This window comes from Vicugna pacos, chromosome 9 (genome assembly GCF_048564905.1).
Source record: "Vicugna pacos chromosome 9, VicPac4, whole genome shotgun sequence".
NCBI lineage: Eukaryota > Metazoa > Chordata > Mammalia > Artiodactyla > Camelidae > Vicugna > Vicugna pacos.
In genome coordinates this window covers 56,727,309-56,754,271 of record NC_132995.1, presented here as the reverse complement: position 1 = coordinate 56,754,271, position 26,963 = coordinate 56,727,309, and the positions used below count along the sequence as shown (strand labels likewise).

The 26,963-nt window shown below is 33.8% G+C and overlaps 1 protein-coding gene across 3 annotated transcripts in view; it reads left to right on the top strand.

The window, feature by feature from the left end:
• The window catches only part of MAN1A2 (mannosidase alpha class 1A member 2), a 161,620-nt gene that overhangs the window by 62,077 nt on the left and 72,580 nt on the right, over positions 1–26,963 (top strand). For all 3 annotated transcript variants that reach the window (XM_072967920.1, XM_072967918.1, XM_072967919.1), the window contains exons 5-6: positions 5,071–5,151; positions 23,604–23,698. In XM_072967920.1, coding sequence (XP_072824021.1) covers positions 5,071–5,151; positions 23,604–23,698 — 176 coding nt within the window. The remainder of the gene's footprint in view (positions 1–5,070; positions 5,152–23,603; positions 23,699–26,963) is intronic.

Sequence of the window (26,963 nt, the reverse complement as noted above, 5' to 3'; positions counted from 1 at the left end):
ATGAGCCTTCATATTTAGGCCTGTGCTCATCCTTCCAGCATTTTGGCATAGTTTTAACTGGTACTGCTTAGGTTCGAAGCCCAGCGCAGCTACATTTCAGTGCTGCTTGGGAAACTTACATGCTACTTATTCCTTCTAAATCTGTCATTAAAATTATAATCCTATTGCAGTATTGTGAGAATTATTTGGGATAATCTGGTACATATTAAGTATTCAGTAAATGATAGCAGTTATTTTCATTATTACCAGTCTTCACCTAAAAGATGTGTGCACTTCTTTGTCATATTCATAATCACCTTTCATGATATTTGTATTTAACATTCCTTCTGACTGTAGTGAGAAGCCACTTGTTTATGTGTTTTTGTCTTTGGCAGACTCTGCATCATTTAAATTGTGATTTAAATCCATAATTATTTCTTCTCTGATGCCTTTCCTCATGCTAATTAGACAAAAACTGATCACTTTCCTTTATGTTATTTTAGCATTTTGGACATATTTCAATTAGAACAATTTTTTTTAATCAGTTAGGTTTAAGTTTGGCTCTGAATGGCAGAAAACCTAGTGTAAAATAGCTTAAATAAGATAGATGTTTATTTCTCTTTCATGCAAATCAAGTGCAGGTATAAGCAGTTTAGGGCTGGTTTGGGTAGTTCCTCCATGACCAAGGACCTAGGTTCCTTTGTCTTATTGCTCTGTGAGCTTCAGTATAAAGCTTCAACCTCATGATACAAGATGATTCCTCAAGACAAGGTGGGTAAACCTTCCTAGTTGCAGAAAGGAGGAAGGTACAGAGAAAAGATATGTGATGTCCAGAAGTTGGTTACTCCATTTTTGCTTGTATATCATTGAGTGGATTGTACTCATATGGCCTCGCCTTACTGTAAAAGGAGGCTGAGAAATGTAATTCTTTTTTCCTGTATAGTTATGTAGCCCTTATAGATTATGCTTTTTGTATCTTATTTAAGAAATTCTTTCTCCAAGATCATGAAAATGTATTCCTATATTTAATTCTGAACATTTTAAAGTTCTACTTTTGCATTTAAGTCTTTAATCCTTATGTAGTTGATTTTGTAGGTAGGGTGAGATAGCAACTGTCAACTGATCCTAGCACATTTATTTCCCTGCTATTTATACATGCCACATTAGTCATATATTAGTTATATGAGTCTGTTCTTTTCTACTGGCTTTTCTCTTTATCCCTGCATCAGTATTTTAGTAGTCTAGATATTTACTGTAGTCTTAACTACATTATTTTTACAAGAAGCTTGACAGCTATATCTGAATCTTGATATTTGATCTCGTTCTACTAGGAAATTATCTTAGCAATTCTCAGTTCTTTGTTCTTGTAAGTTTTGGAAGACGATGTTGAGATTTTGATGAAGATTGCATGCAGTTTATAGATTAATTTGGAGAGAATTGGCATTTGTGAATCTCACTCCTGTTAACATGGCATCTTTATTATGCTTAATAATTTGTTGGTATATCATTGTATCAGTTGGCTCAATCAAGAACTGGAACTGTACAGTTTTTTAAATTAGAGGATTTAATGTTTAGAATTGCTGACCAATTAATGGGGAACTGACAAGACAAAAAGAGAACACTGTGGTATTCCAAGAGGTAGTAACTGCAGTAAACAACTGCCATGCCTGGATCTGTACGAATAATGGGAAGAGGGTGAGATCATTAAAATTCAGTAGCTTGGGCCTCAGGCTATTTCAGAACCGGGACTTAGACCTTTGAGGAGGGGGTACCCAGCTAGAGCTTGGTATCTGTAAGGGGCATAAGGAGGCTGATTTGGGGAACGTGTATGTGGCAGGGGAACTGTAACCTGGAACTAACTGCCACTGTCACGGTGAAAAACCACGGCTGCTTTGATACTGTCAGAAGCTAAAGGCAAACTGGAAGGAGTAAGTTCCTTCTTCCTTCAGCCTTGTATTATCTTTGTAGAACCTCCTTTTGGCAGGGCCGATAAGGGAAATGAGAAATGCATTTGAGGAGTTCCAATGTCAGTGTACCAAAGTAAACTGTAGAAGGATGGATTTGAAGCTGAGAAAAAAATGGCTTAATAATCAGCACAGTCATTTTCCACTCTTTTACTTTTAACCTTTCTGTGTCATATATGTTAGCTGTATATTTTACCTATAGTGTGTACTTAGATTTTGTTATTTTTGTCTAGTCTTGGAGTCTTTTAACTGTTAAGTCTGAAATGTTAACATTTAGTATGATAATATATTTTTAGAGTTGGCTCTTCCATCATTGTTTTGCTGCCTATATTATTATTGTACTTTTCATTTGCTTTTATTTTCTGTCTTCCTTGTTTTGGATTAAATTACTCATGTCTGTTTTCCTCTACTAGTTTTTAGTTTAGATCTCTTTTTCCCTCTATTAGTTTGACTTTATACTTTCCATTTCCACTTATTTTGGGGTTACCATTAAAATTTTAATATGTATACTTACCAAAGTTTAAAATTAACCAATTTCTCTATCCTTCTGAGAAACATAAGAATCTTAGAATGCTTTAATTTAGCTTCTCTCTCTCTTGTCTTATTGGTAATTGTTGTCTAGTTGGTCTCGACTTATATTTGAAACTTCCCTATTAAATAATGAGTGAATAAATAAATTACTATGTTTATTGAGTTCCTTCTCCATGACATAGTTCTAGATCTATGGATATAGAAATGAAAAAAAAAAACACTTATCTCCAATTTATTCTAGTCTATATTCTAGTTTTAGGAAAAAAATCATAACTATATATTCAAGTTCTGTATAGCATGTCAGATAGTGATATGTGCTCACTCTCAAAGAAGAGTAAGTAGAATTGGAGTAAGTGTTGGTGAGAGATTGCTGTTTTATGTCCAGTGGCTACTGAAGGACTCTTGTTATGGTGACATTTTTGAGAAGAAACCTAAGGAAAGCCATGTGGATATCGGGAGAACCAAGTTCTCTCCTAATAGGTATTATAGCTCAGTATAGAGTTAGAGGTTGATTATTTTCTCTTAATCTTTTAAAGATACAGTTCCATTGTCTTCCTGTTTCTGTTATGTTGAGAAGTATGCTGTCAGTTTAATTTTAAAAGATAATCTTTTTCCTCTTGTTTTAATATTCCTTTTTTTTTTTTTTTGCTTTGTTGTTCTGGAATTCCATTACCATGTATTTGTATTTAGATTATTCCTTAAAGGACTCAGTGTTTTATCAGCCTAAAGACTTTTGCTTTCATCAGTTCAGGAAGATTCTCAGTCGTTACTCCTGAGAATAGTGCCTCTGCTTCATACTCTCCCTTTTCTCCCTCTAGGACTTCTTTTAATTTCTGTCTTTTATGAGGGAAGGTGTAAATTTTACAAATAATTACATAGTATTCAGATGATGATAAGTATTAATTGGGGAAATAATACAGTGTAAGTGATATTAGTGATGAGGATTTCTTCACTGTTTTATATGGTGTGGTCAGAAAAACTTTCTAAGTGAAATTTGCTTGGAGATCTGCAGGTAAAGTATAAAGACTGATGCAGAAGTGAGTTTGACAATTCTTGAACTGTATGTAGACCCATTTGGTAACAATAAAGTGAGTAAAAGGAATATTGGAAGATGATGATGTCAGAGAGGTTGTGAGGAACCTGATTATGTTGGGTCTTATAAGTCATTTTACTTTGAGTGTCACCAGAAGTCATGGTAAGGGTTTGCACAGAGTAGTGACCTAAGCTGACTTAAGATTGAAAATGTTCATCACCACTGTAGGCTGTATGGTGCTGAATAAATGGAGTGCTGGGAGGAGGGTATGAAGTCAGGGAAACTGATTAGAAGGTATTATTGTTCTAGTGAGTGAGAAAGAGAGGCCCTCTCTCCCTCTTTCCCTTCCTCTCTATGTTTAGTGAAATGTCTATTGTGTACCCTGCAGTGTACTATATACTGGGAATATGTGAAGTAATATAAACCACTTGCAGTCTATTCCAGCCACCAGAACATGGTGGGATGACAGCTATGTTATTAAAAAATTACATTGTATTGTGAAAATTTTACATTAGGGAATTATGCTTGTGTTAGCAAATGATGTCTTCTGCCTATGAAAGTTGGAAAGACTTCAGGGTAATATATAAGTTCTGTTTAATTTTTATTTAAAAATTAATTATAAATGGTATTTATTAGTCAGTTTTGTATATTCTTTAGATTCTTTGGTCAGTTCTTTGCCACTATTTTTCTTTCCATGTATTAGAGTCTTTCTTAGCAATATCTTTAATCCATATCTAAATGCAAACCTATAGACTATGTGGTAAAGTTATAAATACTGCTATATTTGTGGCAAATTTCCTTCTGTATGTTGTTTGCCTTTTAATTTTGTTCATGGTTTTTTCTTATAAGTAATTTCTATTGTGGGGAAATTCAAGCCTCTCATCATTTGTTACCAATGCTGTTGATTTTATGCTTACAAAGAAGCTTTCTCCAAGAAGTATAGAGATTGTCACATTTATTCTACTTTTTATTGCAATTTTGCTATATGTACTTCTAAATCATTTGGATTTCATAAATATATATATAATATGAAATGACTATCCAAATTGATTTCTTACCTACAAGTCAGTCTTTTTAGCATTATTAATTGAAAAGCCCATCATCTAACATTATTTTTTGGTACCTCCTTTAACACTGATATAGTTATATCCAGAAAAATACTGAAAATTCATGAAGAGAGCTAGAAGTGAAAATAGACATTACAGTGTAGTGATTAGAACAGAAAAAAAAGGACCAGTAAGGGAGAGCACCATTCCAGAATTTAAGAAACAGAGGCTTTCATGAGGGAGAATTGTCAACAGCATTAAATAGCTTGATAATTTCACAGTGAGGCACATGAAAATGGCCCATTGGTTTTGGCAGTTAGGAAGCTGTGGTGACTAATAGAGGAGTTTCAATAATGTTAACAAATGAGAGGTGAGATTGCAGTTGCATGAGAAATGAAGACTTAGAAAGTGGAAAAAAAATTCTCAGTGTGTTTGTGAGGAACAAAGGAACTATTGAAGATTTTTGAAACCTCTACAGCTTTATGTATATGTGAATATTTTCAATATGTTTTCACAGAATTCAGAGGTGTCTGTTTTCGAAGTCAATATTCGATTTATCGGAGGCCTACTTGCAGCATATTACCTTTCAGGAGAGGAGGTGAGCAAAATCAAGTAATATATTGTTTGTGGGGAAAAGGTTGTGAATGAACCTTAGTAAAATGAAAGATTTCCCTAGCAGCATGTCATCTTTTTACTTTTTATTTTATTTTATGTTTTCCGGAGGGGGTAGGTAATTAGGTTTTGTGTTTTTTTTTTTTTTTTCAGATTTATTTATCTTTAATGGAGGTACTGGGGATTGAACCCAGGACCTCATGCATGCTAAGCACACACTCTACCACTGAGCTATACCCTCCCCTCTAGCATGTCATCTTTTTTAATTGTCTGATATTGAACTAATCTACAGGTTTGCTGAAATAACTAGATCTTCAGATAGGGCTCTGTTCCTTGGGAATAATGATTTTTCCATTTTGAGAATCTCAATAAAACAAATTCATCACAGATTCTAGCATTATATGCACATCTCCTTTGTAGGAGTGATCCTTCTCCAGGATTTTGCCATTGTAATTAATTACATGTTTGAAACAAAGGGAGAAAATAAATTAATAAGATTGGAATTAAGAAATGAATCAGTAAGAATGAGTGTGGATCTTTCATAAGTCTAAAAATTAATAAAAATGCCTTTTTGGAAATTGAATGCAGTTTATTGCTATGAATTGAAAAAACAAAACAACAACTCTGGATTCTCCTTTCTGGAAATCTTGGTGTGATACTCAAAGACAATACTTGAGACGCACAGTGATGGGGAAGTGGGTGTGGGAAACTCCTTTTTACTACTCAGATGAGTTAAAGGATGGGGTTGGAGAGTATGAGAAAGAGAAACTAAAGGAAGAGGTTATAGTCATTTCCTTTTTGTTTTCTGAGAAACTACTTTGCCCTTATATTTAATTGGTTTCTTGGTCTAAATGATTGTAAGAGCTCTTTGTAAATTTAAGAAAATTCATCTTTTGTTTATAGGTATTAAAGATAGATTTTAATGTTGTCTTCAGTTTTTTTTTTTTTTTTGAAGTTTAACTTTAAAATAGTCACTTTTAGGATTGCTTTTCCATTTATGGCTTCTAGATTTTGGTCCTTAGAAAGCCTTCCCTATGTATAAATTATTACAAAACAAAAATTCCTACTTTTCTTTTGGATTTTTATGATTGTATATGCTTATATTTAAATATTTCATCTATCTTTGTGTGCTTTTGTCTACAAAGAGTGAGATACCCATGTACTATTATTTTTTTAGAAGAAATATGTTTGAAGATAATGGCATTAATCTATAATACTAGATAAATAATATTGTATCTTAATGTGTAATTTTACTGTCAGACTTTACTATGTACTTTGATTACATCTCCAGCCTATCTTTCTGTTGTCAGGACACTTCAGTTCCCATTTAATAAAATAAAAGAAAATATTTATACTCTGGCAAAGAAGTTTTCAAACTTCAGTGTGTATCAAGATCACATAGTGTGTTTTATAAAAATGAAGATTCCAAGCCCTATTCATAGGACTGTTACTCAGTTGGTTTAAAGTAGAGACCATTATTTATGTTTTTTATCAAGTACTCCTTGTTAAAGGTGATTTTGGAAACTATAGTTCTATACTTTGAGAGTCTCTGACCTAGCTTATATGAATAAAATCATTGTAAATTGATGGGATTTTTTTTGTTCAGGGTTGTTGAGATTTTACTTATTACATAGAGTAAAATTCACCCACTGTAGTATATACTTCTGTAAGTTTTGACAGTACATGCAGTCTAGTAACCACCAGCACAATCAAAATATAGAATTCTGTCATCTTAGAAAATTCCCTTTTACCATCTTATGATCATCTCACCCCATACTGCCAGCCTCTGGTAACTACTAATCTGTTTTTTGTCCCTGCAGTTGGGAATATTGGCTTTTTTCATGTAGCACAATGCATTTCAGATTTATCCATGTATTTAGTAATTCATTCCTTTTTTACTGCTGTATGGTATTCCATTGTGTGGCTATAACACAGTTTATCCATTCACCAGTGAATCTGTTTTTAGTTTTGGAGATTATGAATAAAGCTGCTATAGACATTTTAGTGTAGGATTCTGTGGGACCATAAATTTTATTTCTCTTGGGTAAATATCTAGAAGTAGGATTGCTGGATCAAACAGTAAGTAAATTTTGGAAGAACCTGCCAGACTCTTTTCCAGTAGTTGCCTTCCATCATGACCCGTATTGAGAGTTTCCTTATTATTTTTAGCTATTCTAATAGATATGTAATATTATCTCATTGTGGTTTTATTTTCTTTTTCTCTAGTGACAAATCACGTTGAGTACCTTTTCATGTGCTTATTTGTCATTCATGTCTTCTTTAATTGTTCAAATCTTTTGCTGTAAAATTTTTTTTGGTTTGTTTTCTTATCACTGATTGTTGAGAGTGTTTTGTGTATTCTGGGCAGAGGAGTTTTATAACCTATGTATTTACAAATATTTTCTGTCTATGGCTTTGCAGTGAATTAAAAGTATCTTGAAGAACTGAGGTCGTTACATCTTGAAGTAGTACAGTTTATTGTTTTCATCTTTTGTAGTTTGTCCATTTGGTATTTTATTTAAGAAATGTCTGCCTAATCCAAGGTCACAAAAAATTTCTGTTGTTTTCCTCTGAAAGTATTACAGTTTTACTTTACTATACTTTATAAATCTATAATTCATTTTGAGTTAAATTCTATATGCTGTGAGGTATAGGTTGAGCTTCATTTCTTTCCATATGGATATCCAAGAATTCTAGCACCATTTATTGAAAAGACTATTTTTTCTCTATTTAATTGACTTTGCACCTTTCTTGAAATCAATTAACGATACATGAAATCAGTTGACCAAGCGTGGGTCTACTTCTGGACTCTGTTTTGTTGATCTGTGCATTTGTCCTTTTTCTGTTACCACACTGTGTTCATTATTATAGCTTTATGGAAGTGAAGTCATCATGGTCTTTATGGTCTTGTAATCAAGTTGTGTGTTTTCCAACTTTGTTTCAAAACAAAATTCTTTTGACTATTCTATTTTTCTTTTCTATATAAATTTTAGAATCAGTTTGCTGGTTTCTACAGAACATCTTACTGGGATTTTGATTGGTATTACATTGAGTCTATAGATAAGGGAAAATTGATATCTTAACAATTTTGAGTCTTCCAGTCCATGAACATATCTTCCCATTTATTTAGTCCTTTAATCTTCTTCATTGATGTTGTAGGTTTTACAGCTCCTATACATATTTTGATGGATTTATACCTATTTCATGTTTTTTTTTGGTGCTAAGTGGTATTGTATTTTAAAATTTCAGTTGCTAATTGTACATTGCCAGTATATATAAATACAATTGATTTAATTGATTCTAATAAAGACTTAAAATTTTCAACTGGCTCAAGATATTTTGTTTTTCTCTAGATAACTTTCCTGATACTATCATTTTAAGAAATTGTGGTAAATTGCACATAACTTAAAATTTTTCATATTTAAGTGTACGGTTCAGTATCACGAAGAACATCATTCACATTGTTGTGCACTGTGCAATTGATTTTTGTTTTGACCTTAAACCCTGAGGTTATCATAAATTCACTAGTTAATTCTAGTCACTTTTAAGTGAATTTTGATACATACTTTTGGAATTTCTTTGTAAACAATCATGTCATCAGTGAACAGAAATGTTTTATTTCTCTGCATAGAGAACAGTTTTGTTTGTATTGTTCTTTTCTTTCTTTTTCTTGCCATATCACATTGCCTAGAACCTCCACTAAGTACGAAGTTAAATGCGAGTGCTGAGAGTGGACATACTTGCCTCATTCCTGATCTTAGGAGAAGAGCATTTAGTCTTTCATCAATAAGCGTAATGTTAGCCACAGGTTTTTTGTAGATGTCCTCTGTCATCTTGAAGAAGTTCCTTTCTATTCCTATTTGCTAAGATTTTTAAAATCAGGAGTGGATATTGAATCTTGTCCAGTGTTTTTATGGCATTTAATTAGATGATTATATGCTGTTTCTTCTTTATACGTTGATAATGTGAATTATGCTGTTTGATTTTTTTAAAGAAGATATATGTTTTTATTGAAGTACAGTCAGTTTACAATGTTGTGTCATATTTGATGTATAGCATAATGTTTCAGTCATACATGTATATACATATATTTCTTTTCATATTCTTCTTCATTATAGGTTACTACAAGATGTTGAATATAGTTCCCTGTACTATAAAGTAGAAGCTTGTTTATTTTATATATAGTAGTTAGTAGCCACTAATCTCAAACTCACAATTTATCCTTCCCCTCTAGTAACCATAAGTTTGTTTTCTACATTTGTGTCCTTTTTTTAGATTCCACATGTAAGTGATGTCATATTTTTTTTCCCCCTCTTTCTGGCTTACTTCACTTAGTATGAAGATCTCCAGGTCCATCCATGTTGCTGCGAATGGCATTATTTTCTTTTTTAATGGCTGAGTAGTATTCCATTCTGTGTGTGTGCGTGTGTGTGTGTGTACGTACGTACTGTACAGTCCTGGATAAAGTCATCTGTTGAATGGACATATAGATTGTTTCCATGTCTTGGCTATTGTAAATAGTGCTGCTATAAACATTGGGGTGCATGTATCTTTTCGAATTAAGAATTTCTTCCACATATATGCCCAGGAGTGGGATTGCTGTATCATATGGTAGCTCTGTTTTTAGTTTTTTAAAAAAATCTCCATACTGTTTTCCATAATGGCTACATCAAACTACATTCCCACCAACAGAGTAGAAGGGTTCCCTTTTCTCCACACGCTCTCCAGCATGTATCATTTGTGAACATTTTAATGATGGCCATTCTGACTGGAGTGAGGTGACACCTCATTGTAGTTTTGATTTGCATTTCTCTAGTAATTAGTGATATTGAGCATCTTTTCATGTGCCTATTGGCCGTCTATATGTCTTCATTGGAGAAATGCTTGTTTAGGTCTTCTGCCCATTTTTGGATTGGGTTGTTTGTTTTTTTTTTAATTAACTTGTGTGAGCTGTTTGTATATTCTGGAATTAAAGCCCTAGTCAGTTGCATCATTTGCAAATATTTTCTCCCATTCCATAAGTTGTCGTTTTGTTTTGTTTATGGTTTCTCTTGCTGTGCAAAAGCTTGTAAGTTTAATTAGGTCCCATTTGTTTATTTTTGCTCTTATTTCTATTGCCTGGGTAGACTGCCCTAGGAGAACATTTCTAAGATTTATGTCAGAGAATGTTTTGTCTATGTTTTCTACTAGGAGCTTTACAGTGTCTTGTCTTATGTTGAAGTCTTTGAGCCATTTTGAGTTTATTTTTGTGTATGGTGTGAAGGAGTGTTCTAAGTTCATTGATTCACATGTGGCTGTCCAGCTTTCCCAGCACCACTTGCTGAAGAGATTGTCTTTTCTCCATTGTATATTCTTGCCTCCTTTGTGGAAGATTAATTAACTGTAGGTGTGTGGATTTATTTCTGGGCTCTCTACTCTGTTTCATTAAACCTTATGTCTGTTTTTGTGCCAGTACCACACTGTTTTAATTATTGTAGCTCTTTAGTATTGTCTGAAATCTGGGAGAGTTATTCCTCCAGCCGCATTCTTTTTCTTCAGTATTGCTTTGGCAATTCTGGGTCTTTTGAGATTCCCATATAAATTTTAGGATTATTTGTTCTAGTTCTATGAAGAATGTCCTAGGTTATTTTATGGGAGTCATATAAAATCTGTAGATTGCTTTGAGGAGTATGGGCATTTTAACAATATTAATTCTTCCAATCTAAGAGCATGGGATATTTTTCCATTTCTTTAAATCATTCTTCATTCTTTAATCATTGCTTTATAGTTCTCTGTGTGTAAGTCTTTCATCTCATTGGTCATATTTATTCCTAAGTATTTTATTTTTTTGATGTGATTTTAAAAGGAATTTTTTAAACTTTCCATTTCTGATATTTCATTGTTAGTGTAAAGAAATGCAACAGATTTCTGTATGTTAATCTTGTATCCTGCTACCTAACTAAATTTGTTTATCAGCTCTAGTAGTTTTTGTGTGTAGTCTATAGGGATTTCTATTATATAGTATCTTGTCCGCATATAGTGACAGTTTTACCTCTTCTCTTCCATTTGGATCTCTATTTCTTTTTCTTGATTGCTATGGCTAGGATTTCCAATACTATGTTGAAAAGAAGTGGTGAGAATGTACATCCTTATCTTGTTCTAGATTTTAGCGGGAAGACTTTCAACTTTTCACCATTAAGTATTATATTGGTTATGGATTTGTCAAAAATAGCTTTTATTATGTTGAGATATGTTCCCTCTATACGCATTTTGGTAAGTTTTTACTCATGAATGGATGTTGAATTTTATCAAATGCTTTCTCTGCATCTGTTGATGATCATGTGATTTTTGTCCTTTTTTTGTTGATGCGGTATATCACATTAATTGATTTGCATATGCTGAATCATCCTTTTTGACAGTCTTTTTAATTTGTGTTAGACCACTTACATTCAGTGTAACTGTTAATATGGTTTTATTAAAATCTACTGTTGCTATTCTTTTCTGTTTGTCCTAGTTTTTTCCTGTTTGTTCCATCTGGTTCCTCATTCCTCTTTTCCTTTTTTTCTACTCAATTTTGTTGTATTTTTTTGTGATTCTCTTTTATCTCTGATTGCCTCACTACTTAAACTTAATTTTTTTCTTCTTTTTTTCTTTTTTTTTAATTTTTTCAGTTTTATTAGGTAGAATTGTTACAATTTGACTGCACATATACAATGTATTGCATATAAATACATAAACACAATATACTACACTTTTTTTAAATTTACATATATGTGCTGTTCATTGTTTCTAAGAACGTTTAGAGCTTTAGTTTTTTAAACTTGCATAGTTATCAAAGGAATAAAGCTAACCACAGAATAAGAATTAATTCAGAAATATACATACACCCAGCTATTAACAGCAACGTTATTTATAATTGCCAAGATATGGAAGCATCATAATTGCACATCAATAGATCAATGGATAAAGAAGATGCAGAATATATATGTAATGGAGTACAACTCACCCATAAGAAAGAAGGATATTTTGCCATTTGCAGCCCTTCACTCACTTTTTTTTTTCCACTTCAAAAACCAGAATTGAATAACTGGTATAAACATTTCCATTGCATCAAAAAACCCAAAAATACCTAGAAATAAACTTAACTAAGGAGGTTACCTATACTCTGAAAACTGTAAAACATTGATGAAGGAAATTGAAGATTATACAAAGAAATGGAAAGATTTCTTGTGTTCTTGGAATGGAAGAATCAAACATTATCAAAATGGCTGTACTACCCAAAGCAGTCTACAGATCCAGTGCAACACCTGTCAAAGTACTCACAACATTTTTCACAAAACTAGAACAAACAATTCCAAAATTTATATGGAACCCAAAAAGACCATGAAATGCTAAAGCAATCTTTTATAGGTCTTTTCTCTCTCTCTCTCTCTTTCTTCATTTTATTCTCTTTTGTTATGGTTTGATGACTAGAGAAGTTCCTTTAACATTTGTTGTAAAGCTAGTTTGGTGATACTGCATTCTTTTAGCTTTTGTTTATCTGTGAGGCTTTTGATTTCTCCATCAAATCTGAATGAGAACCTTGCTAGGTAGATTATTCTTGGTTGTAGGTTTTTCCCTTTCATCACTTAAAATACATCATGCCACTCCCTTCTGGCCTGTAGAGTTTCTACTGAATAATCAGCTGATAACCTTATGGCAGGTCCTTAAACTTAATTTTAGCTTTTCACTTGTTGCCTTTTGTTTACTGTGCACGTCTTTAATCCTGGTCTACTTTCAAGCAATATTGTGCCACTTGTATTTTAATAACCCTATAAGAGTATATTCTCAGTTCTTTTATTTTTTTTTCTTGCTTCTTTGTTGCTTGCTCCTTTGTTGTTATAAATTTTTTTTCAAGTTTTTTTTTTTTTAATGGAGGTGCTGGGGATTGAACCAAGGACCTCGTGCATGCTAAGTACACACTCTACCACTGAGCTATCCTCCTCCTTCCATTGTTATAAAGAATTTTAAATGTTAAAAACCCATTGTATATTGCTGCTGATTTTTGTTTTAGATGGCCAGTTATTTAGAACTATTAAAAAAGAAAAGAGCATTCCTTTTTGTCTTCATTTATTTTCATCGGTCTTTCTCTGGGTAGGTTGAGATTTCCGTCTTGTATGTATGTATTCCTTGAGTAAGTTAAGTGACGAACTTTAACATTTTTTTTGTAGTGCAGATCTGCTGGTAGTGAATTCTGTCAGTTTCTGTTAGTCTGAAAGTCAAAGTCTTTATTTCATTTCTTCTTCATTTTTGAAAGAAAAATGTATGTAGAACCAAGTTTGGGTTTTTATTGCTGACATTACCTGCAGTGTACCACTGGCTTCACATCCCTCTGACACTGTCTTATAATTAGAGTGGGCCTGCTTTGCAGGCAAGTTTTCCTTAACGCTATTGCTCTACCCTCCACTTTAGGCATACTCTGTCTGCCTGTGCCTCAGAGAGGGTCTGTCTCTACACCCTGTTCCTCTCCCAGCCGTGAACGGCTGTTAGTTGCTACTGCATGCTTCCTAATCTTTATGTCCATATGCATTTCTTTTTTAATCTATATGTATTAAAAGCCATGGGTTTAGACCAGTAAATAGCTCTAATTTCTACCCAACACCATAAAGTTCATTCTAGATTTCTGCCTTTTCATATTTTTCATTTTCTTTTGTAATGGAAACCTGCCTCCTATTATTTCTAATATATTTACCTATTTGCTTAGTCCTGCTGTATGAAACCACTTTTCCTATTCTTAGGCAGCTGCCTTGTTTAGTGCATCGTCCTCACATGGACCTCTCTGATCATCACTCTCATTTACTTGGCTGGTTTCACTTTCCACTTGTTGGTCCTACCCTCTCTCTAGGATATTGCCACCTATCCTAGGCATAACTTCTGGGCATAGACCTCTGACTTTCGGAGCTTCTGGAGTGAAATACTAAAAAATGACAGAGAAAAATAGAACTATTTCGATGTCTTCAATTTCAGATTTTTCTTCTACTGGGTTGATATTATAAGAAGCCTTTGAAATACAGCATTTTTTTCTTACTTTCATGCTTGTCTGTGTATAGGGAGTACTAAATTTTGTGTGTAGTTCACTAATTTTCATATCAAAATGCATATGATCTCAAAATTAATTATGAACAGCTTATGAAAGTGAAACATTAGCCTCTGCTGTTTGATTTAGCTCCTTATCTGAAGGTTGAAGCAAAATATTGAAATTTTGGTTGCTGTTGTCATAGGAGAACACTAAAATGCTGAAAAAGCGTACAGTGTTACCAGCATTTTCATTTTTAGTTCCTCAGATTTCAAAAAGAAACATTTTAAAGTGGAAGGAAGCCCAAGTACGTTGGAGTTAGAGGTTTAAACCCCTTGTCTGCCTCCTTTTTATAATAATATTCGGCAAGCTGGTTACCTTCTGTAACTTAAGTTTCCACACCTATAAAAGTGTGAGAGAGTTCACCTGGGAGTTGTGTGGGGATTAATTATGTGAAGATGCCTAGTGTATTACCGTATTCACTAGGTACTACTACACTTACCCTCCTCCTTTGACTTTATCCTGTGTGGTAAATATACTGTGTTTCTAACAGGTGGGAAATTCCTTTACTTATTGGGAAATTGATACCATAAGGTAATTTCTTAGGATAGAGTCTACTAAAAAGTACAGACAGCAAGTTTTCCTTTTCTGACTTTATCATATAATCAGATTTCATTGACCGTTTTACTTTTCTACTTGATCATTTTACACTGAAAGCTTGGATCTGTGTCTGTTCTGGGAAACCAAAAATAAATCCCTGAGATCTGGCAAAAATAAAACATTGAATATAAAATTGTCCTAATATTGGATAGACAATAAATTTGTATGTCTCACGTATGGCAGAAAATTAACTATAATTTAGATGGCAAAGTGCCTTTGTTATATTCAGGTATTGTGTAGCTAAAATAAAGAACGTATTATATGCATTCTATTTTCTGGTATAGGGAACCAAATGAGGGTTATATGCCATCCTAACAAAGTGTTCCTCTGTCTTGTGATTTATTAATATTATAAATGTGAAGCTTTATCATTTTCTTAAGAACAGGGATATTTATATTAAATATTTGCAAGTTAAAATATCTTGATGATTTATTATGTTTACTTGTTGTAAGCCTGAAATATATGATATTTCTTTTACAGGATTGTCTCTTCTTATTTTTTTAATGGTTATCAAACTGACATCCCTTCCTGAGTAACATAATAATGTAATTTATGTGGATAACTCCATCTGAAATCTGTCAGATAAAGTAGAGAAGTGGTTATGTGGGGTTTAATACATGTTTCACAGAATATAAAAACAAAAGAAACAATAATAATAAAATTTTTCTTTACTAAAACACAAATGTGTACTCTGTTGCCTACAGGTAAAATCCTTTCTGAATGAGTACAGGGATATTTTCTAAGACAAATAGTGTCTCCTTTTTGCTCTAAAGTTCTGAATAAAAAAAAGAGCAATTTTAGAGTGTTACTTTTTTTCTGGCTTAAATATTAGCCATTATTGTCCTTATTGTACTAATTCTCATTTTATTTTTGCTCCAGAAGTTACTGCAATTTCAATTGAAAATTCCGCCTTTGCATTTTTTAGAGGGGCAAATATAGCTCAGTGGTAGAGCATATGCTTAGCACTCATGAGGTCCTGGGTTCAATCCCCAGTACCTCCTCCAAAATAAAAGTAAGTGAACAAACTCAATTACCTCCCCTTCATTAAAAAAAAAAAAAGAAGAAGAAGAAGAACTGGAATTATAAAAAAAAAAAAGAAAGAAAATTCCACCTTTGCATTTTCTATAGATGGGTTGATAATTGGGCAAAACATTCCACTAAGCTTTGCTGACCCAGATAGCATTTTAAATATACTCTCCAACATCTAATCTTAAATGTGTGAGTTCACCTACACATTTGTATACATTCATACATGTTTAAAGTCACAATACTAATGCCATTTCATAGTTTAATTATGGTTATTACTGGTTTGATCAGAAGACAGTTTACCACATAATCATCTCAGTAGATGCAGCAAAAGCATTTGATAAAATTCAACATCCACTCATGATAAAAGCTTTAACCAAAGTGGGTACAGAGGGAACATAACTCAACATAATAAAAGCCATTTATGACAAACCCACAGCCAACCTAATAATGGTGAAAAGCTGAAAACCTTCCTACTAAATTCCAGAACAAGACAAGGATGCCCACTCTCACCACTTCTATTCAACATAGTATTAGAAGTCCTAGCCACAGAAGTCAGACACAAAAAAGAAATTAAAGGTATTCAAATTGGAAGGGAAGAGGTAAAATTGTCATTATATGCAGATGACATGGTGCTCTATAGAAGACCGTAAAGACTCCACACAGGAACTATTAGAACTGACAACAAATTCAGTAAGGTAGAAGGATACAAGATTGATATGCAGAAGTCTGTTTCATTTCTTTACACTAACAATGAAATATCAGAAAAAGAAGGTTGAAAAAACAATCTGGTTTAAAATCATGTCAGGAACAAAAGTTTTTGTTTTTGTTTTTTTTAGGAACAAAAGTTTAAAGCTACCACAGGTGCTAGAAATTTAAGGTAAAATCCAGGACAGGAAGGAGTCATATAGGAGAGGCCCCAAATTCTACATGCATGAAACTGTGTATTTAGACCACATTTTTTTTATTTCCCTATATGTTTTTAGAGCTGTATCTTCATTTTCTGCCTGAAATAGACTCTTACCCCTCCACATTATCTGCTAGGTAAAAAACTTAAAGGCTCAAAGATTACTTTATTTATTTTAAGCAACTCTGTTGAAGTTAATTTACATACAGTAAAGTGCTCCCACTTTAAATGTATAATGTGTAATTAAATTTATTTAAATTTTAACAAATGTGTAATACGGTGTTGGAGAGAATATAAATGAGAAAATATAAACAACCTTTTTGGAAAATAATTTGATGTGTGTGGAGTAAACACTTAAAATTTAAAAATCTCTGACCCAGTAACCCATTTCTAGGAAACTATTTAAAAGTAACAACATGGATACATAAGGTATATTCAGAAGGATTTTTCATTGCAGTTGTGTTTATAGTAATCAGTGTTTGCAAAGACCTGAATATTCATCTAGAGAGAATGGTTGAATAAATTGATACATCTGCTACTGTAGAATACTATATAACTTGAACATAAGTTTGATATATTCAAGGAGGAAACATGTTTAATATATTTAGTTACAAAAGCAAATTATAGACTGTTAGTTACAGCTTGAGTGGGGGGCGGGTTGTGTATGGGCATATGTGTTCCATTCATCCAATCAGTTAGCCATTGCAGTACTTGGGACAAGAAATAATAGGAGTTTGAACTAAAATAGGTTGTAGAAATGAGATATATAACTGATTTCAAGGAAGATAAATTCAGAAGGATTAGCTGATATTTCGGAGGGGGAAACAGGGCAGAAGGAGGAGTTGGTCCTGCCTCCAATTTTTTGGCTATGGTATTGGACTGATGGTGGTATTAGATATCAACAACTTTCAGAAATCTGGATTGGAAGAGGAAGATCATCAGTTTAAGTGTTTTGAGTTTGAGAGGATTTTGCTATATTTAAGGGGAAATAGGTAGCAGACAGATGTAAAGGATCTGGTACTTACTGGAGAAGTCTTGATGGGAATTATAAATTTGAGAGTCAGTTGCTGTGCTGATAGCTGAAAACAGGCACATGTGAACTTGCTTAGGGAAACAATTTAGATAAGAAGAGGAAGGCACCTAGAATCAAGCCTCAAGAAGCACAACATTAGAGGTCAAATACGAGGCGGATGAGTCGATGAAAGAGGCAGGGAGGTTGTAGTATTATTGAATACCAGGTGAGAAAGCATTTTAAGGAGGAACTGGTCAATAATGTCTTAAAATGCTTTTTGCTCAAATGTGTAGCTAATCCTTAACAAGATAAGATCCCTTCCAGTAAAATGATTGGTTCAGAAGCCAGGTGAAATAGAGTGGAAGGATTCCTGTTTTAAATAAGCAAATATTTAATAATAGGTTATAACAAAATATGGATTATTTATCAGTCAGGATCCAATAAAGAGACAGGAACCAGGTCAGTTATTTGAATGAGAGAATTTCATATAGAGTTATTAACTAGGTATAAAGTTAACTAGGAAAGCGCTAGATTAAAAAGAATAAGGTGTCATGGAGGTTGCTCCTATAGGAAGCAGCCAGAGCTGAGGGAATATGGGGAAGGGGTTTTAGTTACTGAAACTTAGAAACTAAATAAGAGGAAGGGCTGTACAAAGCGGAAACTCAGACCTCTGGTAAAAGTGTGCTGGCAGGTGTCTTTTTGAGTGAGGGGTTGAGGGCAATGAGGCTGATTCTGCAAGTGCTGGAAAAACTGCAAAGTGGATTCAGCTGCTCCAGAAAGGCACTTCTGTTGCTGCTGATGTGGAAAGTTAAGGAAAGCAGCCCACTATGGGGCCTTAGCATCTCTGTACATTTTTGCTGGGATACCAAGAATATAAGCTCCTGACAGCTCTCTACTCAGGTCATCAAGGTTATACTTAGAGGAGTGAGTTAATGTCTTACCGTGGACAAACAGACTTGCTTTCATTTAATACAAAAGAGATTCTCTGAGCTGTTTTCTCCTGTAACGCAATGCTCTGTGTGTGCAGGAATCCATCATGGACCCTTTGGGTCATCTCTTTGAGATTTAGGTTGGGGTGAGGATGGGCTGTGTATGACTAATAAATAAACGACTAAATAAACTTGAAAGCTTTAGCTGTCCCTTTACTATGAATAATGTAGTCTTTTATCTCTGGCACAGTAGTCTTGTGTCTTCTGCCAGTGTTCATAAAGCTCTGACAGCCTAACTTGCTATCAAGTAGAATAAAATCTTAGATTTCATCATGAGTTGTGAAATACTGTTTTCAGACTCATTTTGAGTAGGCGGTGTGTTTTTACCTCTATGTTAACCATCAGTTTTGTGGTAACCTTCACTTGGTCCTAAGGAACATCTGTCCAGCCTTTAAGGATGCCCCTGTTCATGGTGACGGTGATAGTCTACAAAAAAATCTACAGTCATCTAGAATACAGTGTAGAGAGCCAAAGAGAGAAAGTAAGAAAAAGAGTTGAGAAATAAAATAGCTGTGAAGTTTCAATGAATGTTCAGTAGGAGTCTTAGATAAGTTTAATGAAATAAATGATAGAGAATCAATATTTGAGAAAAATATCAGGAATGAGGAGGAAGTATTAAAAGCTACCTCCCAAAAAGGGCTGATTGCTTACAGAAGAATGGCAGCTAACAGCAGAGTTCTCAGCAGCAGTAGATGCCAGAAAACATTGGAATATCTTTATACTGCTGAGAAAATAACTGCCAACATAGAATTTTATATTAGCCAAATGATCAAGGAGAGCAAAATTATGCAATATATTAGTAAAATGTTTTAAGGAATTATTGACTCTAAGATTAAATAATGAAGGTATAGAATATTTACATCTGTGTTTGTATTTACATCTACTAACATGGTGAAATAGACAAGCAAGAACATGAACTCTGGAGCTGGTTTGCCTGGGTTTAGATTCAAGCTTATCAGTTACTAGCTGTATTACCTTGGGCTAGTTAACTTCTGTTTTATACCTCAGTTCAACTCTGTAAAGTGGGAGGAACAGTAATACCTAACTCATTGGGTTGTTGTGAGGATTAAGTGGGTTAATATATGTTTGCCGTTATCATCATCATCATCCCAACATTTTTGTAGAATATCATAAAAAGTCCTTCCATCCCTTGTATATTAACATCAGATATCTCAGGGACATGAGGTTGGCTTGGAAGAGAAGGTAATTTACTGGTTTATTATAAATCTGCATACCTTTTGGCTTCTTAAATTAATTCATTCAGCACTTTTCGAGCACCTTGTGTTCCCTAGGAACTCTTTTAAGTGCTAAGAATATAACAGTGAATACAAGAAAAAAATTCTTGCTCAACCATGACTGACATTCTGCTGTGAGGGTAAAAGGCAATAAAGGTGGATATGTGAGAGAGAATGTGTGCATACATACATACGCGTACACATGTTAGTGATAAGTGCCAGGGAGAAAACTAAAGCACGGAAGTGGGTAAGGGGTTTTCTCTTTTCAAGTAGGATGATCAAGAAGTGCTTGCGAAGATAACATTTGTATAAAGACCTGCAGGAGATGAGAGAGAGGCTTGAGGATTTTGTTTATGAGAGTATTTATTTGAAAGGAATAGCAAATGAAAGTTTGTTGAAATTGGTGGAGAAAAAGAGTAAGTGGCATTCTCAGACAAAACAAAAGAGGTTGGTGGGGCTGAAGAAGGTTACTGAAGGGGAAAGAAAAGAGGGAGTGAGGCCATAGAAGTAATACATTCATAAAAAGATTTATAGCCTTTTAAAGAACTGTGGCTTTTACCCTGAATGAGGTGAGGAGTCATTTGACTATTATAAACTCTTGACTTCTGTTTTACGTTCTAACTCTGACAGGTTGAAAACTGACTGCAAGATGATTACTTTAGTAATTTAAATATTCCAATAACAAAAACAACTAAAAGCGTACATGAATTCTAATATAACTTTCCTCCTCAAGAATCTACAGTGGTTCTGTTAATCTGTTGTGTTACCCTAACTTTCACTGCTTAAGTTTTAAAGCTCTTCATAATCTTGCCACATTCTGTTTTATCCCATTTCTTCCAGTTCTTACAGACCTAGGTAATTCTTCTAAACGTAGGACCAGTTTTAGCGTAGTTCCATTATTTATAATTTATTCTGGTAAAAATAACTGGGAAGTTTTACATAATGGACAGTGAGTACATAGAAGTTTTATTCTGTGAAGAAATGAAATGTTTTGGAAATTTTCATTTAAATGATGTTGAAGTTCTTAAACATGTAAACAATTCAGTCATCATCTTACTAGTCAAGAGTCCTAGTTGCAGAAAACAGTTTTACCTAGTGATTTATTAGAAGGTACAGACTAGCTAACAGAATCTTTGAGAGGGCCGTGAAATCAGATTTTTTTTTTTTTAATGTAGCTTGGAAACATGTAGCCAGGAGAAGAGCATACCATGTGGCTTTCATGGGTTGATCCAGCGCCATCGCCATTCCCTTTGTTGCCAGCTGTTTTCTTGTGATGCTAGGGACCAGTCAGTAGAACTTCTGTCAGCACAGAAGAATCAGACGCCACCACCACTATGCTTGAAAGACCACTGCTTCCGATCATTTGCTTCCTTCCAAGTATGCGTATTTATGCATGTTCAACAACGCCAAGGCCATATCTCGCACTTTTAGCTGGAGTGGAGCCTAAGAAGTGTCACGTATAGTTTTCCATCCTCTGCAATGTATGAAGGTATGCTTGAAAGGAGATTTGAAAGAGTGTTGAGTATCTACCACATTCACAATAAAGGAAATGAGAATAAAAATGGCAGTGGAATATCCTTTTTCAACTATCAGCTTAGCAGCAATTAAAAGTTTGATAACTTTTGTGTTAAAAATACAGGGAAACAACTGGTCACAAATTCTGGTTGAAATACAAATTTGTGAAACTTGTGGAGAACAAACTGGCATTAACTCTCAAAATTACAAACAAACATATCCGTTGATTCAGTAATTCCACTATTGAAATTTATTGTATACATAGTTTGCAAGTAAATGTCTATCACTAGGAGACTGACTAAATAAATTACAGTATTATCTGTAGAAGGGAGAATTCTGCAGCCACTAAACAGAAGGAGGTGGTAGACCTTTGTGGAATGATTTGGAAAGATCTCCAAAGTACAGTAAGTGAAAGAAGCAAGTTCAGAAGAGTGTATATCATATTCTGTGTTTGCAAGAGAGATGGAGGCAAAGACTATGTGTGTGCAAACTGTAATAGAATTTCTACTTCTGAGAAATGGGAAATGAGGATTTGATGTGACATGGCTAGGAACCATGTGTACCATGGAACTGATTTAGCACAAAATATTTACTAGATATTTAAGAAACTGATAGCTGTTTGCATTGTAGAAGGAACTGAGTGGTCAGAGGTTAGTACTGGAAAAGACACTTACATTTTTCTTAGTGGCGTTAGGGTGGTGTTTTCTTTTGGGGCTGAGTACTATAATTGGTTACTCTATATGTTAACTGACATAGGTAGTTGAAAGTTAGAAAATATGTCGCTGATTACTTCTGGCAATAAAATGAGAATGCTTTCTATTTAGAAAAAGTTTGTAAGTCATTTTACCATTTTGAATATTAGTTTTATATATAAAAGATCTGATACAAAAATATATGATTAACAAATATGTAACATTAATATTAGTTTTTAGATAAGAACTTGGTCCCTTTGTCCCCATAAAGAAGCAGTACTATTTACTATATAATGTAATTTCTCTTGGTAACATACAAATGTTAATATGCAGAGAGAACTAAATTTTATCTTTGCTTTTTTGAATTAATAGGATGAATATGAGAAAATTATTAAAACCTTTACCGTAAACTGTTACATTTTTCACTGGTATTTTTGTGTTGAAGTAGGTATTCAAGGAAATAGTAAATTGTTGATGTATGAGAATATCTAATTGAAAGTTCTGCTAAGTAGTTTTTCCTTATTTAAGGAACCTTGCACAAAGCATCTTAAAGTCGTATTGCTTTTTCTACGTACACATATTCCTCTCTGAATTTATACCCTCAATAAATTTGGTGTGCTTTGGTTAAGATAATGTCAACTTAGAACTTTGATCTGTTCCACACTTTCAACTACTTATTTGAAAAATCTATTGGTTGGTATATGCTAAGAATATTGGAAATTTTACTGCATATGTCTTGGTATTAGCATGGGTTTAAAAGTTTGGGAACTACTGATATTTAGGTAATTTTTTATTTTGAGTACCAAAAAAAAAAAAAAGCAGCAATTGTGACTAAGGGGTTAAGCATTTGTAACTTACAAAAAAAAAAAAACTTGGAAATGTGAACATAAACATTTTCTTTTCTTTTAATAAATGTGGTTGAACTTTAGTGGGAAATGTTGAGACAGAAACATGTTTATAGTAATACAAGGGTATTTATCTAAATTGTATTGCGTCTCTTTCTTTTGTTTTAATACTTGTTCTAAGTTTGTATACCCTGGATAGAAATTTCATAGCCTACTGTTTTCTCTCAGATTTTTTGCCAGCTGAAAATGTAGATAATATCAACACCCAAACTATGTTCTTCCCTTTCAGTTAATTGTAGTTTCAGGCCATTAAACATTGGGTAGCTTTCTTCAGTATCCATTCACTTTTACAACCATTTTCTCTGATTGCTGTATGCTCCATGGTACCGAAAGAAATTTCTTTTTTTCTTTCCCTTGTATTTTGATGTATCCAGTACATTGCGGTATGCATCCTGTGAGAGATCAGGAAGTATTTTGACAACAATAATTTTATAATTTATGAATGTTTATATTTTTATCTCAGGTATTCAAGGTTAAAGCAGTCCAACTGGCTGAGAAACTCCTTCCTGCCTTTAACACACCTACAGGGATCCCTTGGGCAATGGTGAATCTGAAAAGGTAAATTCTATTTTTATGTGATTATTCCTGCTCTAAGCGAATTGATTATCGGATTTTTTCTGACCTTTTTAAAAAGTCTTAGAAATTTCTAATTCTCTGCCTCCACCATACTTTTTATGAGTTAAACTGTTTTTCTCTGCATATATGCAGAAGCATATTTCTTTAAAACATTTTCAGATTTTTAAAATATGTTCTTTACTTTGAAACAGTTCACTTGCCTTAGCTGTATTCCAACTTCTACCGCTTATTTCTAAGCCTAGATTTCTCTCCCTCACCTGTATTATAATATTGTTGTTTCTTCAAGATTTGCTTGTTTATTTCCATTTAGTGTTGTAATGAATTCAAAGTACTTTCCCTCTCTTTTTTTTTTGTACATGACCTGTTGATCATTTTCTAAGTCAGAAGGGAACACAGTATAACTTAAAATCAGGGCTTCCTATTGCTCAGTGTCTTACCAATGATAAGGGAAGACATAGTTCATGATGTTGACTATAGCGTCCTTTTTATAATATTGATACAATTGAAGTTGAAAGTGAGTGTTTAAAACATTCTTGGCATCTGTTTTGTTCTAATAGAAAACACTGGTTTCACATAGAAATAGATGAAATTTTGGGAGGGTAACTTTGTAATCATGCAAAGTTTTAAAATCATGCAAAAATCAAATTAAAATTTCAATAATGTCACTGTATTTTAACTTGCATTTAAATCATTTGGACTGACTGAAATTTTTGCTGCTCATTTTTTCTCCAAATTATTATTCACTGTAAATATTGGAAATTACTTGAAAATTTGACTCTTATTCCCCTTGCCCCCACGCCCTTGAGAATAAAAGTTATAAGCATTTGTTTTTCTGGAGGCATGATTCTCTGACAGCTTTATTTGGAAAAACTAATCTAGTTTAGTTATTTCTTTCTAATGGAGAACTTTATGGAGTTTAAATTTACATTAAAAAATTAGTATTTAATACTAAACATTAAATCTGACTTGATTATTCTCTGATTTCATACACTATATATAATGTAAACTACCTCTTTGTGAGAAAAAAAGCTAACTGGAGTTCCAGACAAACCTCCGTAAGAGGATATGGCGAGTGATGTTGTGCGTGTATCTGTTCTCTTTCCTTAGTTTCATGACAGAGTTTCTGATTTTCTTCAATACCGTTGTCAGAGTCATATAACTTTCTTAGATGAGCATTTTAATTTAATTAGCTTACAATTTAAGTCTGAGATGAAGAAAGACTGCAGGATATTATTATTATTTATTATTATTATTATTATATAATTATTATTATTAATTTGTCTGTATGGAAAAGACCTGAGAAATCCAGCATTGCCAAACTTCAAACTTAGATTGAAATGAAAGTAGAAGGAGGAATAACCCATAAAGTTTGCTACTTGAATAATTAATCTTGATTTCCAGTTCCAACCATGGAATAGTTTTTATCAGGTTAACTCTCCCACCAAAAACAATCAGAAACAAAATGGTTTGAAGGGATTGGAGAGCAGCTAACTCAGGGGAGGACTCAAGGGGCCCTGATACTACGAGAAGGTCATCTCTGTAGAAACACAGGCTCTCCCTCTGAGGGTGTGTTCTAAATTACCGTGCAGAGTGGCTGAGGCCAAGCCTAAAGTACTGGTCATTTGGAGCAAAGGAGACTATGGTCAGGCCTTGGAGTTGACAGAAGTTGAGACATAAGGGACAGAAATCTCAAGACAGGAAAGAATTGCAGATTAAAAGCCCCAAAAGTTATGTACAAATTTCTCTCAAATTGTTGGCTGATTCTGTAACTGCGCATGCCCGAGACAAGACGCAAGGAAACTAGAAAACAGCGTTTGGACACTAAAGGGCAAAGGGGAAGCTTGATAGCTGCATGGCACTGGGGAGACAGGTGTTAGTGTTCAAGGCTGCCAAGGTGGAGGGCCCCATGAGGCTGTGTGTAAAATAAGTGAAAAACCTTGTTTAGAATTTAGTATTTTGAAGCGTTTAAATGTACTGTGAATGATATTTTCATTTGAGACTTCTGGCCAGAAACTTTTTACATGGAAGAGGGATTTTGTTTGTACTTGACTACACTATAATCCAATTGCCATGCTGACGCCTAGGTAATCTTTCTAAATGGTATGCTTTACTCCTTAAATATTATGTTACATTTCTTCTCCATGCTCATCATACTTAGAATAAAAATTTTAAAATTTTACCATAGCTACAGAATTCCTGCATGGTGTGGATTATACCTAGCTTTTTAACCTCATCCTATGTCATTCATTTCCCCTTCCTGAGCTCTAGCCACACCAGCCACCTTCTTTTCCCACAGGGCCATTACATGTGCTGTTTCCTCTGCTGGGAATTTTCTTCTTCCAGCTCTTTTTATCACTGGCTTCTTCTCATCATTTAGATCTCAGTTTAAATTGTGTCATTTCAGAAACACTTTTTGTTAACATTATACGTAAAGTCTTCTGACTCATTCTGTCACTAGTACTCAGTATTCTATCACTATTTAATCTTCTTCATAACAATTATCACTGTTTAAAATGGTCTTATTTGTTATGGGAACAGGAATGTTATATATCAGGTTTACTACTATATCTCTCAGATCGTAGTAGACACTTAATATTTGTGAAATGAATGACTACCCTACATAGTTACTGTACCCATATTTCTTCCTTGACTCTCATGTGTGGCTTCAAAAAAAACCTGTTAGTGGCGTTTGCCTACCTTAATTTCAAAAACAATATAAAAATAGCACCAAAAAATTAAAGAACTTTAAGCAAGGTAGTGATACATCCTCATACCTATTTTAATGTTTTTTCCAACACATACAGATAAATGAAACATAGCATGCTGAATTGCCAATATACAAGTAGATATAATGGAGAAAATTTAACAACTACATGGTGCTGGGGAGACAGTGGTTAGTGTTTAAGGCTGCCAGTGTGAAGGGCCCTCGGTAAACATGGCCAGCTTTCAACTGAGATACCAGAGGGCCACTCCCTGGATGTAAAAGTGAAACTGAAATAGACTACCCTGAATAAAGCCTAAAGCCAAGATAATCTGCCTATATATGATCTATGTTTCAGAAGAAACTTAACTTGAGAAAGAAAACAACATCCAAAGCATCTACACTTTTCATTTATGTAGCCTGGCTTCCGGTGAAAGTTTATAAGGCAGGTTAAAAAAAAAAAAACAGCAGGAAGATATCCCAGAGATATACCTGCACAAATGAACTGTAGGCAAGATTAGTCACTATGAGTTTTTATAATAGCAC